Source organism: Pelobates fuscus, chromosome 6 (assembly GCF_036172605.1).
Source record: "Pelobates fuscus isolate aPelFus1 chromosome 6, aPelFus1.pri, whole genome shotgun sequence".
In the NCBI taxonomy this organism is placed as follows: domain Eukaryota; kingdom Metazoa; phylum Chordata; class Amphibia; order Anura; family Pelobatidae; genus Pelobates; species Pelobates fuscus.
The window spans coordinates 152501159-152516968 of record NC_086322.1 but is presented as its reverse complement, the minus strand read 5'-3'; the positions used below and the strand labels follow the sequence as shown (position 1 = coordinate 152516968).

Below are 15810 nucleotides of genomic sequence, written 5' to 3'. Positions count from 1 at the left end.
AAAGCAAAACTTTCTGGATTAATGTACGGTATATAGAGAATATCTTTTTAGGAATTTATAGGGAGATGTTAGGGAATGCATGCCTTTAATTCCCAGAAATGACACTACATGGCCAAAAGCATGTGGAGAGCCCTTGCAGTTATTGGATACAGCCATTTCAGCCACCCCCATTTGCGAGTGGTGCACAGAATGAAGCACAAATATTTGCAGGAATTTTAAACTTTAGGCCAAAATAGCCAAACTGGAAAAATGACCTAGTCAGCTATGTTTTTATTTCAGCTGTATAGTCTGTGCAAATCACTTTGAATGTTTAACAACAATTCACATTTGGGTTTTCTTTCCAACCTGTGAATTGCAACAAACTGAAATCTGAATTGTAACATTTAGCATAAAATATTCAAGCTGTGATTACTTGAGTTGGATACTTTTTTTCCAAATCAGCTTTTTTATACCTACATTTTGCCATCTGGATTCCAAATTGCTACAAATTAGATTTTATTGAATAAAACCCTCTGAATAAGCTCATGACACCATACCAGGGATCGGCAACCTTTGGCACTCCAGATGTTGTAGACTACATCCCCCATAATGCTCTTACACCTGTAATGCTGGCAAAGCATCATGGGAGGTGCAGTCCAAAAGATCTGGAGTGCCGAAGGTTGCCTATGCCTGGCATAGGCCATTCTTCAAGGCTAGGTGACTTTCAAAATATAATAAGTCAGTTTATCAAACCTTTGCCCTGAAAGATCTTCCCCGGTGTTATTTTTACAGTCTTGCAAGCCTATATGTGTAACGGAAACAGCCTGTAAGACAGATATAGCTTTTGCTTGCATCTTAGAACGCCCATTATTTTAACCAAATTCAACAATTCCAAATAAGCGAATGCACAGAACACATCTGCCAAGGTTTGCTGTTAATGTCTTTACCTGACCAAAATTATCAGCCTGTCTCGGATTGCAACCTGAGTGTATCAGTAGTTGAGCCAATTCACAATGTCCTGTATTAAGGAAATAAAACACATAGCACTTGAATGGAAGCACTACTAATATATTAAACATTCACATGAAATACATAATATTCTTACATTAATACGTACATTTAGTATATAATATGAAGGTTAAATCAAATTTGTTTAGATCTATGGTCCACTTCTAACTGCACCAAATGCAAAAGTGATCATTGTTGATGAAATCATCTAAAAGAGTATTTAACCTATGTACATAATCTGTTACAATGAGCAGATATAACACATTCATTTTTAATGTGCATTAATTTAATCATTTAGACTCATGCAGTCTAAGCTATCATAGACTGCTGGTACTCTGTAATGAAAATAAGCAATATAGCAGTGATCTGAGATCCGTATCTCCGAGTGCTGTCATGAGTGATTGCCCCTCATTGCCCGCTGCAGTTGGGCACTGTCAGGCCAGCTCCGAGGGACATCCTCAGATCTCCCCAATCAGTTTGAGTCTGGCAGCTTTGCGTGCCTTGCAAAGCCATGCTGAGTTCCATGGATTAAGGACCCATTCTCTACAAGAAAGTATTCACAGCCTGGTTCCTGTACTAGTGATTTAAATTTTTATTGGGATAATCTGGTCACCTTACTTTACAACTAGCGCTTATTTGTCTAAATAGGAGGTGCAACAGATGTAAAGGTGGGTGATTGCAATGGACCAAATTTTGCGCCATACACACTTACTGCGGTTTAAACCACTATGATTGGGCACATCTAATTAGAGCCATCAGAATGCTTAACCTATATAAGATTATTAGAATAAAACTGTCTACAACTATATCTAATGTGATTATCATGTTTTTTCCCAGTGGCAATGTGGATGTATAAGTATATGCAACTGATTGGTACAATTCCATAATTAAAGTTCTCATGGAACCTAAGCAAGCTTCTTCCAAGAGGAAATAAAGCCATATTTACTAAAAATATCTCTCTTTTTTGGCACTGCCCTGTAAACTGCCCAGAGATTCATGAGATGAACAACTTGTACCTTTATAAATAAAGGATTACAGCATTGAATTATAACCCCCGCTGCTGGTTTTTCTCTTTAACTTACAATACAAAAAAACTTTTTTTTGTCTATTTTCAGTTTTTGGGGGGGGGGGGGGGGGGGGCATATTACTTTTGGCATACTTTCGAATTCTCTTTAGATATACATATAATTATTTTTCCAAAATCTGTAATTTTATTCTGGAAACACAGACATCTATTGGCACGAGTGAAAGGTTCAGCTAGTTGAGCACTGCAGGTCAAGTAACCAGTTACGCACTCTGAGGAATCTGAATAGCTACAAAATGAAAGTGACCTTAAACTGGAGCTGTCGCAATAAATCTAATTATCAAAACTTTTGAAGTGTTTTTTTAAAGTGCTTTTTGGATTATATATTAATATTCACGGGCCAAGTCAAAATGATGGTAGCATCAGAGGCACTTCCAGACCAGGAGGAGGTCAATAAGCAAACAGTTATTAGTTTGTATGGGTTAATGAATCACAATGTAGTTTGAACCTATTATTATTATTATTATTATTATTATGATATTTATATAGCGCCATCGAATTCCGCAGCGCTTTACAATGGGTGGACAATCAGACATGTAGTTGTAACCAGACAGCACTGAAATAGAAAGTACCTCTAGTGGCCGTTTGAGGTGTTACTAGGCAGCAATGTAAATACTAAATTTTCTATGAAAAGGCAGCGTTTACATTGCCTGCATGGACAGGCTAAATACATCAAAACCCCAACATTAAGCTGTAGTTGTTCTGATGACTATAGTGTGCCTTTAACTTTAATCTTTGACCATAGCAAAAGTTATAGATTAACTTGTCTGTCTGCTACTTCTACATTATTTTTGAGACTGTATTTGACTTTTGAATTGTGACTTGATTCCTAATTTGACTGTGAAACTACTTTAGGAACTTAGCTTGTATTGAAACCAGCTACATTTCTTTAACTCTGAAATTATCCAGAAGCCTTATCTCAACATTTGTCTATGGGAATTTTAAATCTTGCATGATTTAGATGACATTACTGTAGTGTTATAAATCACTGCCTCAGTACACCCTACTCTTGCCTGCAAGACCAGACCTGCTACATATTAAAGGGACACTCTTAGCACCAAAACAAATTAAACTTAAAGGAACACTATAATCACCAAAGCAACTTTATCTTAGTGAAGCAGTTTTTGTGTAGCGATCTTGCCTCTCAGTGTTCAATTATCTGCTATTTAGGAATTAAAAAAAAATAGCCACACATCCCCTGGCTGTGATTCACACAGCCTGCATAAACAAGTGGTTTCATTTTTAATCAGACTCGCTTTAGAAGTTTTTATCTCCTGCTCTGTAAATTAAACTTTAGTCACACACACACATGAGGCTCCTGCAAGGTCTATTAATAGTGTAGGAGATAAGGAATTCTAAATTAAACAGACTGTGCAAAAAAAGGAAGTTGACACATTAGATGACTCTTTACAGAAAGTGTTAGGATGGCTGTGTAAGTCACATGTAGGGAGGTGTGACCAGGTCTGCATAAAAAAAAGTAATCTAACTCCTACATGGCAGAGAATTGAGCAGTAGGATTGTAGAGGCCTGATCTTTAGACCAAAATGGCTTCATTAAGCTGAATTTATTTTGGTGACTATTGTGTCCCTTTAATGAAGAAGTTTTGGTGTATCGATCATGCCCCTGCAGTCTCCCTGCTCAATTTCTGCCATAACCAAAGTTGTTTTGTTGCTTATAGTGTCTTTTTAATAATGCTAGTAAACCATATGGTAAAGATGATCCTAATACAATCGAAAGCAGGGAGTATTAAGCCTTACATTAACACATTATTATAGTTTAAGATAAAACTCCTGGCTTTTCATTTATTCCTCGATTTTTCCTGACTAACTTTCTTTTAGTGTTTTCGAATCATTTCAAATCAGTGTTTCTAAGAGTGTCAACTAAAAAAATTAAATAAAAAAAAAAAAATAATGAAAAACTAAACTTCCAGCTACTGTTTCTGAATATTTTGCACTGTTACAAACCAGTGAGATAGCCTAGAGACCCTATAGCCACAGACAATGATGGGACATAAGGTTCACTCTTCCCACTATCGATGTTATAATAGCAAAATAGTTCATAACATGCTCCAGCTTTAAAATAAAAATCCATAATGCTAGAACGAGCACTATTGATTGATAGAGTGCTGTGAAAATTGATCTTTTGGTTAAGGTAATACAGGAAAGAAGCTTCTTCTCCTTAGTCAGTTGACATGATGAGACACCTAATGTCTGGGAACTAGAGAGAGTGTGCCCTATATGGGGACAGACAGGAGGTTATTGGATCTGAGTGGGTTCTTCTGTCTGTGCTTACTGGTTTTTTTTTTTTTTTTTTAATTCTTTATTTTTATTGTGCACGAGATAACATACAAGCTGACGATGCCACAACAGCATAATGCAAGCCTATGAAAACATGGTATTTCACATAAATGGCATTTAGTATTGGCACATTTTGTTTTTATATGTGAATAAACAAGATTGGTATGTACATCTAGTTGTAAGTCACCAGGGTGTCAAACAGCAACATTAGCATGCATAACATGGTGGGTCTCATGTGAGTAACTATGTTGTAACTTAATGTGGTGTGTGTTCTGACAGCATGGCTAGCCTGGGTAACTCTAAACCGGGAAGTAGAGCAGTAATACAAGCTGAAAACTAATGAAAACCTTTTAAGCCTGGAGGGTCTAATAGCAGGTAAGTATCATTGCTAAGGGATGGTAGCATGCGTGGGAACTGAGTAAGTGCTAGCCCTACTAAGCATATCAAGCAGTGACACGTATGTGGCAACAGGCTTATCTGGCAGATAAAACAGATTAGCTAAATCATTTGTGTCGCTGGGTATTTATCGGTTAATAATGTTGCTAACATTATAATTCCTGCCTTATGACCCGTGATAGTCTCTCAGGGTATAGTGATGCTGTCGGCGTAGGGAGGTTTGCTCCAGTGGCTCTCTGCGCGGGTTGTAAGTCCCAGGGTAGGTCGCTTGGCTTAGAGTCTCTGGGTCAGCCGATGCCCCTTCTGGAGGCTAGGTTGCCAGGTGCTGCAGGTGAGTACCGCTTTCCTGTGTCTTGAAGCAGCTGCCTGTCCGGCCTCTGCTGTGATTCGGGCCCGTCCTGCTCATGTTGTCTAGCTGAGCTGCCTACCGTTTTCCTTCTGACAGGACAACGTCGGTGAGCTGCACGTGATCCAGCAATGGCAGTGGGTATCCTTTGGTCAGGATTGCATTAACCTGGGATAGGACGATGTGTGAGAGGTAATGATTCACAGCCACATTCAATAATGCCACCTCGCACCCTTGGACATGTACGGCCTTCTCTGCTCGCATGGCAATTGGCAGGTGTTGTCAGCCCTGTAACGCTCCGGTTTTTACTTGCGCCGTCTGGCTGTATGTGCCACCGCTGGGTCCCGTCTTTATTTGCTCGGCGCAGTCCGCCAGCCTAGCCCTGGTGCAGGCTGTCATGGCGGCCATCTTGAGAAGCGCCATGCGGTGGTCACCTCGCGTTCGGGTGAGTACTGGAGCCTGGTTTGGCGAGCTGCTTGGTTCCCTTACGGACCGGGATGACCCCCCCGGTCCAGAGGGGGGGGGGGGGGCGCCGGACACCGGCCGGAGACCCGGGAGAGCGGCCGTCTCGTCCCGGCTCAAGCTCCTCACACCTCGGGCCGTCATCGGGTCACGGAGCACCTCATGGAGGATATCCCCTTGTACCTCAGAGTCTGGGGGTCAGGGTGAGTGTCGTTGCGGATGTTTCTGAAGGTTTTACCTCCAGTTAGCGCCGTTTTCCCGGTCCCAAGGCGGGAGCTCAGACCAAGCATGTCTGATCCCGTCGGCGGTCCGGCCCCGCCCCCCGTGCTTACTGTTTTTTAACCTAAAGGGACAAATCACCCACAGAGTTAGTTCACATCATTTCATTGAACAATTTAATGATCAGGAAATCTGTTTGGTGTTGGATGCTGAAAATCAATGATATTTACATACTGGTCTAGTCTGGATCTTTCACATCCATTCAAGGGATAAGGACCAGAACATCTGGAGTACATTTTATTCCTCTGTAAATTCCAGGTAAAGTTTTTCATGTAACTTCCTGTCTTAACAGTTTAGTTTATAGACCAAAATATGCTTACAGGGAATATTGCTAAGAGCCAATCTATTCTAAAACCTTTCAAAGTTAAAGGAACACTATAGTCACCTAAATTACTTTAGCTAAATAACGCAGTTTTAGTGCATAGATCATTCCCCTGCAATTTCACTGCTCAATTCACTGTCATTTAGGAGTTAAATCACTTTGTTTCTGTTTATGCAGCCCTAGCCACACCTCCCCTGGCTATGATTGACAGAGCCTGCATGAAAAAAAACAAAAACTGGTTTCACTTTCAAACAGATGTAATTAACCTTAAATAATTGTATCTCAATCTCTAAATTGAACTTTAATCACATACAGGAGGCTCTTGCAGGGTCTAGCAAGCTATTAACATAGCAGGGGATAAGAAAATCTTAAATAAACAGAACTTGCAATAAAGAAAGCCCAAATGGGGCTCTCTTTACAGGAAGTGTTTATGGAAGGCTGTGCAAGTCACATGCAGGGAGGTGTGATTAGGGTTCATAAACAAAGGGATTTAACTCCTAAATGGCAGAGGATTGAGCAGTGAGGCTGCAGGGGCATGTTCTATACACCAAAACTGCTTAATTAAGCTAAAGTTGTTCAGGTGACTATAGTGTCCCTTTAAGTTAGAATTGACTTTGTTAGAAACATAAAACTCACCCTTAAAACATGCCCAATGCAATGCACTGTCTCCCTCGGTGTCACACACGTGTACTTTGGCACCTTTTCCAATGAGGTAGCAACAAAGGGCTGTTTGTCCATATTGAGCTGCTGTGATTAAGGGAGAACAACCCTTCTGGTCTTCTACATCCAATGAAACACCTGCCTTCACAAGAATATCGACCACAGCAATGTGTCCGTTAACAGCAGCCCAGTGAATAGGGCGCTGCCCAAGCTCTGCTTGGCTTTGAAGATCCACAGGTCCTCTAGAGTCCACAAAGAGCCCAATAAGTTCTACAGATCCCGCAAGGGCAGCCCAGTGAACAGGCGTGTGTCCTTTTTCATCATAACATCCCAAAATCGCTGAGCCTTCTGTTTCAATAATCTGCTGGCATCTCTCCAAATGTCTATATATAAAAATAAAACAAAAAAGTGAAAATGGAGTGTAGAAGTGTCAGATTCTTTAAAGCTATGTTACAAGAGACTAGGAACACTAGGATTGATTATATTTGGATTTTCTATGCATTATATAGGAGCTACATTCAAACATAATACATTTTACATATACAACATAACATATTCACATATGAATTTTTTGTTCTTGTAGAATCATATCATCTGGCTCTAACCGTCTCGTCTCAACCACATATTGGCTTATATGTCTCAGCCACTTCAGAGTAAGCTACACATTTATTTTTATTTATGGGTGAAAGGGTTAATTTATGTTCAGCTGAAATCATCACACTAACATAACAACATTGTACATTAGAAGGGCCGCACGTGCCATACATAGTCTTGACACATGACCATCTATGTTCTCCTCCCTCTTCTAAGAAGGCACTACCTCTACAAAGTGGTGTATTGTGGTTTTGTGCTGCCCTAGGCATGACTAAACCTGGTTATCCCCTAATCTAAATTTGCCCCACCCCTTACTGTCAAGGCAGCACCTCTTCCTGGTTAAGAACCCACCCCTTCCTCTTTAGACTCCACCTTTTCCTACTCATTTTAAAGGGATACTATAGTGTCAGGAAAACAAAGCTATTTTCCTGGCACTATAGTTCCCTATAGTGCCCCCCTCCCTTGTGTCCCCCTGCCACCCACTCGGCACTTCAGTCACTTACCTGAATCCAGCGCTGGTGTCCCTCTGCGCTGAGTCAGGCTCCTCAGCGCTTGCATTAGGCTTCCCCATAGGAAAGCATTGTATCAATTATTTTCTATGGGGATTTAGCAGACATCTGTGTTCTGCACAGCGTGAGGACATCCAGCATCAGTTAGGCGAACCACCTGGAACTCCATCTGGTTAACTGCAATAATTAGACTTGCAGGGTTAAGGGGACTGGGACACTGCACCCAGACTACTTCAATAAGCTGAAGTGGTCTGGGTGCCTATAGTGCACCTTTAAGCACACACGCTGACAGACACACACACATTCACTGACAGACACACACTGAGTGTCACACACACACTCAATGACAAACACACAGACGTCACTGACAGACACAGACTCACTGATTTGACACAGACATTCACTGACACACACTCACTCATTAACAGACACACACACACTGACAGACACACAAACACTCATTGACAGACATACTGACACACACACACACACACACACACTCAATGACAAACAGACTCTCACTGATTTGACAAACACTCATACACACACACACACACTCATTAATATTATTATAAATTAAAAATTTCCACCCAGCCTCCCTACCTGGAGAGCTGGTGTGGATCTGTCCCTGGGGCTGCTGTGAGGCGTGCGATTGTGTTAGACTCAGAGGCGGCGAGGGAGCTGTGATCTCCCTGCTCTGCTCCCTCGCGCCTCTTGGACTGTGTACTGATGACGTCATATTCCGGCTCCCGCTGCATCAGCAAACGGCGCACAAGGGAGCAGAGCAGGAAGATGACAGCTCCTTCGCAGCCCCGGAGTCTAACACAGCCGCCCCAGAGCAGTCTACCTCACAGCAGCCCCACTGGACCCCGGGGACAGGGGGAACACCAGGGAAGCCCGAGTTGGCGTTTGTGCCGCCCAAGGCAAATGCCTATTTTGCCTTGGGCTAAATACAGCAGTGCCTTTACACCCTCTTATACGAAGAGCAAACCTATTACATCCCACTAGATAAATGTTAGATCTATGATTTGTTATGCTTTTGCCATGTTGTATGCATGAGCTGTCCATGTTATTACTCAATAGTTGTCAATATTTGATTGGTAATTAATGATACTGCCGCTAGACTGCCCCTTATTACTTTGCTTTAAAACCTTTGTTCTGTTTAATAAACAGTGGACATTTTCTGAATCAGACTCCTTTCTGTGTTCTGCATTAAGTGTCTCCAAGTACTTGAGGGCATGCTACAATCTGAATAGAAATATACTTTAAGTCCATGGCAGTGATCACCTAGGAGTATGTTCCAACAGTGGGGGAATAACACAGCTTGTTTCACACATACACATCCTTAACAATCCCTCCAAGAACTAAAAGCTAACAATGTGTGCATATGCATTGCATGTCATTAACGTTAAACAAAATGCATGGTAACAACCTGTACACTTGAATGGAAGGAATTATAGGCCTAGGATGTGTGCGAATGCATTGAACAAGGGTGTTATTTTAGTATTTGCCTCATTGTGTAGAAGGCTGTACGATAAGTTGCAACTGATCCTGACTATCTCTCCCAGTGAAGATGTAAACATTTGGAAAGGAAAGGACAGAAAGGAGAACTATAGGCACCCTTATTAAATTGTGCAGTAACCATGCACCCATCACATTATAATATATTAGTTGCATCATTTCTCCTTAGTTACCTTTGGTGTCCCCCTCTCCTATTGTAACCAAGTTTGCCTTTTGTGATGCTTTTCTTGCTTGGCCACATTCCTTGGAGACACACCTGAGGACCATAACTGCCAAACGCCTACATGTGCTAGCTGGTGTGCTAACTGTCAGTAACTTACGTTTTTGTTTATTGATTTGGTAACCCAATGGTCTTGGATCTAGATTCTCGATCAGTGGATTCCTAGTATCAAATGCACAAAACTTTCACTGACTTCTGAGATCATAAATATCTCAACTAAACTTAGTTGCAATTTTGCAGCCACCATAACAAGATACCTGAAACTGTATGTATTCACGACAGCTCTTTCACACAAAAATCATTTTAGCCAATTTACCACACACATTACACTATTTTTCCTCACCACTGCCTGTACCTATTTTAAAATCCTAATATATGAGAGAACCAAATACTGTTTACTATCTACTCGTTAGTCCGAGTAATGCCATTTATAAAATAATCTATGCTACTATATTTTATTTTACAGTGTGAATTTATGTAAAAGGTTAAATGATATATCTTCCTGCTAATGCACATAATGCACATTCGTTTACTCCATAAAACAAGTATAATGAAAGCCACTTCAAAACGTAGACAGCAAAATAGACTGAAATAATCTTTCTCCCACAGGATGTGGGAATGTCTGTATGCACTGAAAAAACACTCAGAGAGCATGGGGGAAGTTCTAGAAACAAAAATCAAACTCTAGAAAATTGCAATAAAGCTTAATTAAATTGTTTCTATAATTGCGGGTAATTTCTGGTACACAATATTATCCCTTTACCATCCGGTAACAGCGCAGGAAACTGAGAATTTTTGAGAATGTAGAAATGTATAATTGAATAATATGCAGAGCGTGGAGATGCCAATTGTGGGTGGTGCACACAGTGCAGCACCGAGATAGGGAGGACTTCTAGTGGCCTTCAGAGTGACTGCACCTAGAGATGTTATTAGGCAGCACTGTAAACACGTATAAATGTATGCCAACCATACTCCTATAAACTTCAAATATATACTTTATTTGTTAAGCTGTAGTGGTTCCGGTGACTAAAATGCCCCTTTAAACAAAAAATTAAAATAAAATTACACATGAGGGCCTTTCAGTTCTAGATCTTTTATCATTTAAACAGTTTTTTTTCACTACAAGACCATTTTAGGACCAGGTATACATATTGACATATTTTTTTAGTTTTTGTTCCTTTCTAAATATACCGTAGCAATTAATTCCTCAATAATCCTCTTTAATTAGCTGAATATTATTTCCTGTTATTGTATTGACATAAAGAACACTCAGCCTTCCAAGGCCTAGAATCCATTAGACTGTCACCCCCCACCCATGTCTCCTACGCACATAAAATCATGCACTCAGTTTTTCTATATGTTATTCCACTTGCTATTGAGTTTTAGTTTTAATTAAAATAACACTACTAGTGGCAAAGACAGAAAGGCTGAGAAAAAAGACCAAATGATGCATTAAGCTATTGGTACAGTACAATACTGAAACATCTGTGTTTCATTAGATTTCACTGTACACATTCTGATCCAAAATTATATGAGGCTAAAGCACATGCATGTTCTCTTGGGTGTAAGCCAAAGCCATGTGCAGTAGTTATTTTAAAGGAATGGTACAGACAGATTTAACACTTCAGTAGTCATCTCTTGGAGGAAATCAGGTGTCATATATCACTAGAGTCCCAGATGACTGAGTAGTCATGCCATCTATAAATACTTGTAATAGACTAAAACTCCCATCAGTGCCGTTTTAAAATCCATACAATCTGATTACTAAATCCAACCATTCCTTGAAAGCAATCCATGAAAAAGCAAACACACACACACACACACACAAACTTTTCCAAACTACTTTACCATATTAAGGCATTTATCCAAGCACAAAGCATTAAAAAGTAATTCAAGAATATTTTTTTTCTTACACCACAATATAATCAATGAACTTAACCCCTTCAGAACGAGTAAATGATGGCAGATAGACTGCAATGTGCCCTGGTCTGGTCCTGCAGGGGTTAAACACCAATAGAATGTTGAAAGCAAGCCAAGTACATTGTTACCAGCATTAAATAGTACTTCACAAACTCACCCTCCCTCCACTGCCTGGAAGATCTCCCCACCTCCAGCAGGACTGTAGGCAGCAGCCACTGGGATACCAGCAGTGCCAGCGGGCATTTCTTCCTTGTGCCAGGTACCTGTCCCGTTGCCCACTCTTCGTTGCTGTGGCTCCCCAGGCTGCCTAGAGAGCTTGGCCAAGGGGCCAGACGTTGGCTGGGTCATCTCCCCCTACCCAAACACTTCTTCTCCCTGCAACTTTCAGAGCCTGCAGCACATCGCACATGCACGCCTGAGATGGTGGACTGGAGGGCTAGCCCCTGCCTGAGTTACTGTATCTCCCTGGGATGTAGTGAGGAGCTGAGTGAACCCTTCCTGTCCGGCCGGTAGCCCGGAGTGTTAGAAAGTAGCACACGGGCGATCTCCAGGAAAACTGATGACATAGCAACCGAAGCTTCACACTAAACACCCCCAGGCACAATGACAACCGCTACAGCGTGCCATTGTCAGCAAACCAGCAGAGACGCCTTGTAGTCCCAATCTTAGCATGTCACATGGTGTCCATATACCTATATAGTGCAAAACGAAACCATAAACACACACACACAATACTGTATCAATCACTAAACAGCAATAGCTGTACGGACACAACTTGCTAAGTGTCACAATGTCTCACCCCCTCAACCTGTGTTTAATTAAATTGCAAAAATCTAATTAAAAAATATTCTTTCATGAACAATAACTAGTGATAGGAATTTAAAATACAACATAAATAAGTGCTTGGGAATTCACTGGATAGATCGCACATGGAGAGCAACAACAATAGTTATTTGACAGTCAGTTGAAGGTAGAAATCATTAGCAATTATTTGGTGAAATATTTATTAGAATCAATAGTTTGAAGCCAATATAAGAAATACACAGGCTTTTGTTCATACTGCAGATTATAGATAACTAGAAAAAGAAGAAAATAACCCCATTATTCTCATTATTTATATTTTGCATTAATCAAACTATTAGGGTTAATTACTAAAGCGAGAATTTAACCCCTTAAGGACCAAACTTCTGGAATAAAAGGGAATCATGACATGTCACACATGTTATGTGTCCTTAAGGGGTTAAAGTGAATTTTTACATTTAAGGTTAAAATGGCCAAACTATGCTTTCAGTTTGTTTACTTTGACCTAGGATATTAAATTCTCCTTGAATTCCCACTTTAGTGATTATCCCTATCTAATTTATTTATTTCTCTTTTGCAGGACTACTGAGGGCTATTAAAGGGACACTATTGGCACCCAGACCACTTCATCTCATTGAAAAGGTCTGGGGCAGTACTCCTGTCCCCTTAACACTGCAAGAAATAAAATAAAAAAAAAAAAGCAGAATCTCATAGATCAGGGATAGGCAACCTTCGGCACTCCAGATGTTGTGGACTACATCCCCCATAATGCTCTTACACCCATAATGCTGGCCAAGCATCATGGGAGTTGTAGTCCAAAACATTTTTTAATACTTTGGTAAGGGCAATTTCGGCAGTCACATCTCTTTCCTACCTTCTCTGGCTTTGATAAGTAGAAATAAAATACAACAAATACAGCTTTGAAGAGAGCTTGAGTTGTACCTTGATACATGTGAGGTAAAAAGGTGGGGATATCCCTGCAATCAGACCGGCTCACAAATCTAAGCTTTCAACCACGGTATGGATGCTATCAGTTTACTCAGCAGTTCCACTCATCCTATGTGAAAACAAACAAACTATAGACCAGAATTTTCTTCTACCTACTTTGGGATGGTCATGCTTGCTGCTACACTTGCCTTTGCAAGTGCTACAATTTGAGGAATGTTAAGGTCGTTTTTAATTTTTTATTTTAATGTTATTTTTTGCATTTTTTGTGTTGTAAATACTTGTGAACTTTAAAGGAACACTCCAAATCCCATAACAACTGCACCATTCTGTAAGCTCCTAAATAGGAGTTTCTGGCTCACTGATAGTTGTAGTAGAGGTTGCAAGCCACCCTTAATATACCTGAGGTATTCCGAAATGGTTTGAATACTTACAATGAGCAGTGCCATGGCACTACTTGCACTATTTCAAATGCAGAGTACTGTAGTGGTTATTGTGCTTGGCGCATTCCTTTAAATTAGACTCATTTACTCTAATTGAAAAAACCTATGGTATTACTTGAAAAGCATGTCAATTAATTAATAAAGCGTACCATTAGAGCCAGATCTCTGGTAATGCTGCTGAGCCATGGCCTTAAGGCAGCAGACGGAGAGGGGGCAGCAATACTACTAGCATGTAATAATTACAAAATCTAAAACTCATTAGTACAACATGAATCTAATGTAAATATATCCAGGCTAGTAAAATCCATACTGAACCTAAGTATCTAGCCTATTGTATACCAATAAGTTGCTAAAACGATGCCTATGTCTTCAAGGATAGTAGGCTGCAAATAATCTCCAATGGATAAATATATAATGTACTCAATTAGTATCTGAATTAAGCCACTGAGAGCAAAATACACTGTATTCAAATGGCTTAGCAGGATAAATTGTAACCAACTTTAACTAAAGAATTCCCTCAAAACCCACTTGTTTAGAATGCTTATGTCTCTGGCTCTCTCCTAAAGATCCACGCTCCACTCTTACCTCCAGTTCTGTTACTTTTCCACCTTGTTTGTTTTATGTCCCCCTTGATGCCCTCCCTATTATGTCCTTAAACTCCACTATTCTAGACTGTAAGCTTGTCTGAGCAGGGTCTTCATCTACCTATTGTTCCTGTATCATTTTTGTAATTGTCCCATTTATTGTTAAATTTCCCCCTTTCTATAATATTGTTAAGGGCTGCAGAATAAGTTGGCGCTACATAAATACCAAAAACAATAATATGTAAATTGTGAAAGTGGGCATAATTTTGTTGAAGGGGACACTGAGACTTTTATTCCGTGTGACCACAACTGAAGACTCAATGTACGTTGGGTCTGTTGTGCTGCTTTCAGGAGTTTGTAGTCCTGGGTCAGCCGATATGGATGCAGTGACTGTGTTAATGTGTGGTTGGATACCCATTGTATGCATATATGATAAAGGATGCAGCTGAACTGGCAAGGAAAATACTTGATATGGAGAATTTGGAGAATTACTATTACTGTGTTGTTTTAAAGCACATTGTTAATCAGTGTATTGTAATTTATAGACATAGACAGAAATTCCACCCTAATTACCTATTAAAAACTGTTCTATGTATTTGGGGCTGTTGAATATTACAGCTATTACAGATGCCTAAGAGGAATGGTATGTAGAGTGCAGAGCTTCATTCTGTGTATAATACTTTATCGTGGTAAGGAATTTTGCATTTCTGAGTCTCATGTTGCACGTTTGCTATGTTTTAGATTCCGTTTTTATCAGTTTTATTTAAATTCTGCTGAATAGATACTGTTAACAGTAGTTGGGGAAAGTGTCTGTGGCATTGTTTAGAACTGATTAAGCTTTAACCCCTTAAGGACACATGACATGTCTGACATGTCATGATTCCCTTTTATTCCAGAAGTTTGGTCCTTAAGGGGTTAAAGTTGCAAGATGACAGACAAGATGTTTGTGAAGGTCAAAAAATGTTCTTTGGATTCATGGGTTAAGGAATGGTTTCTGAGAAAATCATGCTTTACAGATTTCCGTGGCATTGAGTTGAGTTTATATAATGGTGAACAGCAAAATTATATAACTTTGGTTTCCGGTATGTATATGGAATATGTATGTGTGTGGGTCCATTAGTAATTACAAGTCAAATTTGTTTCAATTCAACTAAATTTGAAAAACACGGTCTAATCTACAGAGTGCAGCACATGTTGCGATTACATATCAGACTTCCTATTTTCTAAGTCTTGTGGTCAGCCGGTGTGGCTGATCTACAGTTGACAGTGGTACTAATAAATTGTTGTCTTTGCAAAGGTGAAATAGATGTTTGTAGAGCTCAATATGCAAGAGTTTGTACCGGTGACAACAATATAATAAGTTTAAGAATGGTAAAATATATAACTGGATATATTAGTTTGAGAGTACCTCTGCAAATGTATTGTTTTTGAGTTGTAAGC

The 15810-nt window shown here is 40.0% G+C and overlaps 1 protein-coding gene across 1 annotated transcript in view; it reads right to left on the bottom strand.

Moving 5' to 3' along the window:
- The window catches only part of LOC134615533 (uncharacterized), a 28721-nt gene extending 16497 nt beyond the window's left edge, over positions 1 to 12224 (bottom strand). The window contains exons 1-3 of the mRNA XM_063460070.1: positions 11755 to 12224; positions 6810 to 7216; positions 927 to 997 (exon numbers count right to left, since the gene is read on the bottom strand). Of these exons, the coding sequence (XP_063316140.1) occupies positions 927 to 997; positions 6810 to 7216; positions 11755 to 11945 (669 nt within the window). The 5' untranslated portion in view covers positions 11946 to 12224. The remainder of the gene's footprint in view (positions 1 to 926; positions 998 to 6809; positions 7217 to 11754) is intronic.
- Positions 12225 to 15810: the final 3586 nt, after the last annotated feature.